This window comes from Mastomys coucha, unplaced genomic scaffold (genome assembly GCF_008632895.1).
Source record: "Mastomys coucha isolate ucsf_1 unplaced genomic scaffold, UCSF_Mcou_1 pScaffold12, whole genome shotgun sequence".
In the NCBI taxonomy this organism is placed as follows: Eukaryota; Metazoa; Chordata; class Mammalia; order Rodentia; family Muridae; genus Mastomys; species Mastomys coucha.
In genome coordinates, this window is record NW_022196894.1 from 89,360,663 (window position 1) to 89,364,042 (window position 3,380).

Below are 3,380 nucleotides of genomic sequence, written 5' to 3' on the forward strand. Positions count from 1 at the left end.
AAAAAAAAAAAAAAAAAGAAAGAAAAAAAAGGAGGGGAGGGGCAAAGATATTATCAAGGTATTTACTTATGCAGAAGTAAAAAGAAAACTGAATTCTAAATTGATATTTTATTTTGGGATTACATATTTAGAGAAAAACCAAGCCGCCTGGCAAAGCAGTCAGTCCATCAGTTAAGAACACTTAGTACTCTTGCAGAGGGCTGGGGCTTAGTCTCCCAGCACCCACAAGGTGGCTCACAAACATCCTAACTCTGGGTCTGGAGACTGAACGACTTCTTCCGGCTTCTTTGGGGCGTTCATTGTACGCACGTGGGCACAAATATACATGTAAAGGACAAAATTCTCCTACACATAAGACAGACTTTAGTTCAATTCTGTGTGTCATGTTCTTAGAAATAGCTAAAGCCATTAGACTTTTATATCTAATTTGAATAAGACAAGCACTGCAAGAAGACAATTTCCATTTACTACTCAGAATCTGTGAAATAGCAGGACTGGTCTCTTCACCAGGAGAGGCTGGGTGCCTGGACTCCGGTGTCAACAGGGCCTGGCTAGCTGGGAGACCCAGAGAGTTTTTTTTTAACTTCTTGTGTGTCAGTTAACTAGCAGGCAATTTATAGCGAGAATAAGGTAAGGAGAGAGTAAAAGAATCGGGTAAAACCACTTCCAAATATTTGTTTTTAAAAAGTAGGAAGCAAATACAAAAGTGGTCCAGGCAAACCGTTAGTTACTGTGATAAAACCAGAGCCGATAGAAAGCCATCGGTGTACAGGGTCTGCCTTTAAAAGGCAGAGATACACAGAAACCTGGACCCGGCCTCAGAATTAGAAAGCTGGGAAAGGTACCTGGCCGACCTCCGTCAAGGCCGTGCTTTCAAAGCACGTGGCCTTTTCGCCAGTCACACCCGTTTCAACAGCAGCACCGGTCGCTGAGGCTAAACCCACAGGTCAAAGCGTATACGCAGTCCACGCACCATCCTAAAAGCCAAGGGATCCACGCACCTGCAAGCCCCGCCACGCAGCTCCCACTCGCACCCGCCGGAAGTTGGCCCGGGGACGCCAGCGCGCGCCGGCCTCTGCCCCGCCCCCGATGGGCTCTGCTGCTCATTGGCCGGCCGGCCTGGGTCCCCGCCCGCGAGGCGATCGGGGAGGGGGGTTCCTCCCGCCTTAGGGTGCGGTCGGAGCCTGCGGAGCAGCCGGGCTCCGAGTCCCCGGTACCACGGTTAGAGCTGATGCTTGTCAGGGGTGCCAACCTAAGGTTCCTCCGCCTACCCAGATCCTGCCTCCTGCACTGGGGGCAGAACCAAGGCTGCCTAATTGTGGCTGCTCACCGGGGGGCCAGAGCGGACCTGCTAGGGCTGGACTCCGGAGGAGTCCAAGTGCACCCAGTCTAGAACGCAGGTCGCTCAGACGCTCCAGCCTTTGCAAACAATACGCGAGGCCGGCTATAGGAAGTATCGAGACAGAATGGGAATTGCTCCTTTCCACTTCACAGTGGGGACGCGGGATGGGGATTTTTTTTTTCATGCATCTCTTTCTGATCAAAGTAAACTTGGCGCTTGCGACAAACGCATTAAAGCTCCGTGCCAGGCAACCTGAGGCTTTTCTTGTCCCCTTTTTTTTCATGGCCTCTAATCTCAGGCATTTACTCGCTACACAAAGCCTCTTAGAAGTCCCCGCAGGCGAAGGGGATCAACAGCCGAAGCTGTCGCGGTCGTCTCGGGAGCGACTTCTCCTGTAATGGCGCCTGCGTCAAACACTAACATGGCGGACTAGTTCGTGCGCGGCGCAAACGTCAGCACCTCTACCCTGGCGGCTCAGAAACAGCGGCGGAGAGCAGGCCGCTGCCCGCTGATTGGCTCTTGGGTGGAGCGAGCCCGTGCGGACGCTTCCCCACGAGCCAATGAGGGAAGGGATAAAAGGAATTGGCCGCTGCGCCTCCTCCCGAGGCATGCTGGGAGCCTGGAGGACTAGCGAGGAGGAGTTGAGAGAACGGAGCGGACGCCATGGCGGCCGACATCGAGCAGGTTTTTAGGTCTTTCGTGGTCAGTAAATTCCGGGAAATACAACAGGAGCTTTCCAGGTAAACGCTTCCCAGACTTTTCTGCTCCTCGCGGGCTGTTAGGGTTTCGTCTACCCTCCCGTGGCATCTTTGACGGAGACGCCGTCGTTGCTCGGCTCAGGCCCCGCTACGGCCCCGCCTGGGCCTGGGATCCATTTTCCGGGCCATCCCTCCCCCCCCCTTCAGTCATCCGTTCGTTCCTTTCGAGAAAGATCGCCTCTTCCGCGGTGTCGCACACGCCGTTTCTTTCTTCGAGTTAAGACGTTCACCGTTCTCTCGTTTGGAGACCCCCCCTACCCTCCAGCTACTCGGAGGCCCGGTGTCCACCAGGGACGGGCCTAGTTCCTTTCCCAGCTCCTCCTCCGCCGCCGCCTTTCCCCTCCCCCTCCCCGCCTCCGCGCATTTCGCCGGCCGGTGTCGATGGCCGGAAAGGGTCTCTAACGGCCGCTTCTTGGGTAATCTTAAAACTTCTTTATTATTGTACGCTTCAGAGCGTTTGGCCACCGGAGTCTATCTATTTGGGACCCAGTTAGTGCTCTGTGCTTTAGGCCGGATAGCACTCTTTTCACAGTTATAAACTAAAACATCTCAGTCCGATATGAGACACAAGATAAGATATTGGACAGGATGATAGAAACTGCTGGATGCTTAATTTTATTGAGTAGGAAGTGGAGTATGTGTTATTTTTGTTATTTTTCTTGCTACCCCGACTTAACGGACGGATTTTTGTCACTGCCGGAAGACTTCAGAGATTAGCCTTGCTTCTCAAAAATTTCATGTTGAAGAGATCTCCTCAGTTGTTTACTTAGGAAAATAGTGTGGGTCATGTTGTTTTCTTGTACTGATTATTTTGTGTAAAACGACCATTTCTTTAAAACGTGGTAGGAAAGATAACTTAAGAAGTAAATTAAGAGGTAAATATTTTTTATATTTCCTTTTTTTTTTTACGAATGGTGTAAGTTCAGAACAGAGCAATATATGAGTTAGAAAAATCAGCTGATAAACAGTTGTAAATTATATGCCCAAGTTACCTAGGACTATGGATACATATTAATAATAGTTTATTGCAGAAATTGGTTTTTTTTTTCAAGATAGGGTGTTTTTGTTTTCTGTTTTCTTTTTTCTTTCTTTTCTTTTCTTTTTTTTTTTAATGTGGACAGGCTGTAATGTCACGGCTTACGTGTAGCTGCCTTGTAGCTGAAACTGGCCTGTTGTCATCTCTCCTGTGGTGACTCCTCCGGTGGGTGTTGTCACATTTATCCACTGTGTTGCTTTTTAACATTTTGAGACATTGGCTGCTTTTTTTTTTTTTTTTTTTT

General features: G+C 49.6%; 2 protein-coding genes across 4 annotated transcripts in view; one reads left to right on the plus strand and one right to left on the minus strand.

Moving 5' to 3' along the window:
- Positions 1–1,130, minus strand: part of Gart (phosphoribosylglycinamide formyltransferase, phosphoribosylglycinamide synthetase, phosphoribosylaminoimidazole synthetase) — a 26,134-nt gene extending 25,004 nt beyond the window's left edge. The window contains exon 1 of one of the 3 annotated variants that reach the window (XM_031364402.1): positions 1,002–1,130. The gene's annotated coding sequence lies outside the window, so the exon portion shown is untranslated. The other 2 variants (XM_031364404.1, XM_031364403.1) reach the window with 2 other exon arrangements.
- Positions 1,131–1,871: 741 nt separating this feature from the next.
- Son (SON DNA binding protein) overlaps positions 1,872–3,380 on the plus strand; it is a 31,311-nt gene continuing 29,802 nt past the window's right edge. The window contains 1 exon segment of the mRNA XM_031364395.1: positions 1,872–2,082. Within this exon segment, the coding sequence (XP_031220255.1) occupies positions 2,006–2,082 (77 nt within the window). The 5' untranslated portion in view covers positions 1,872–2,005.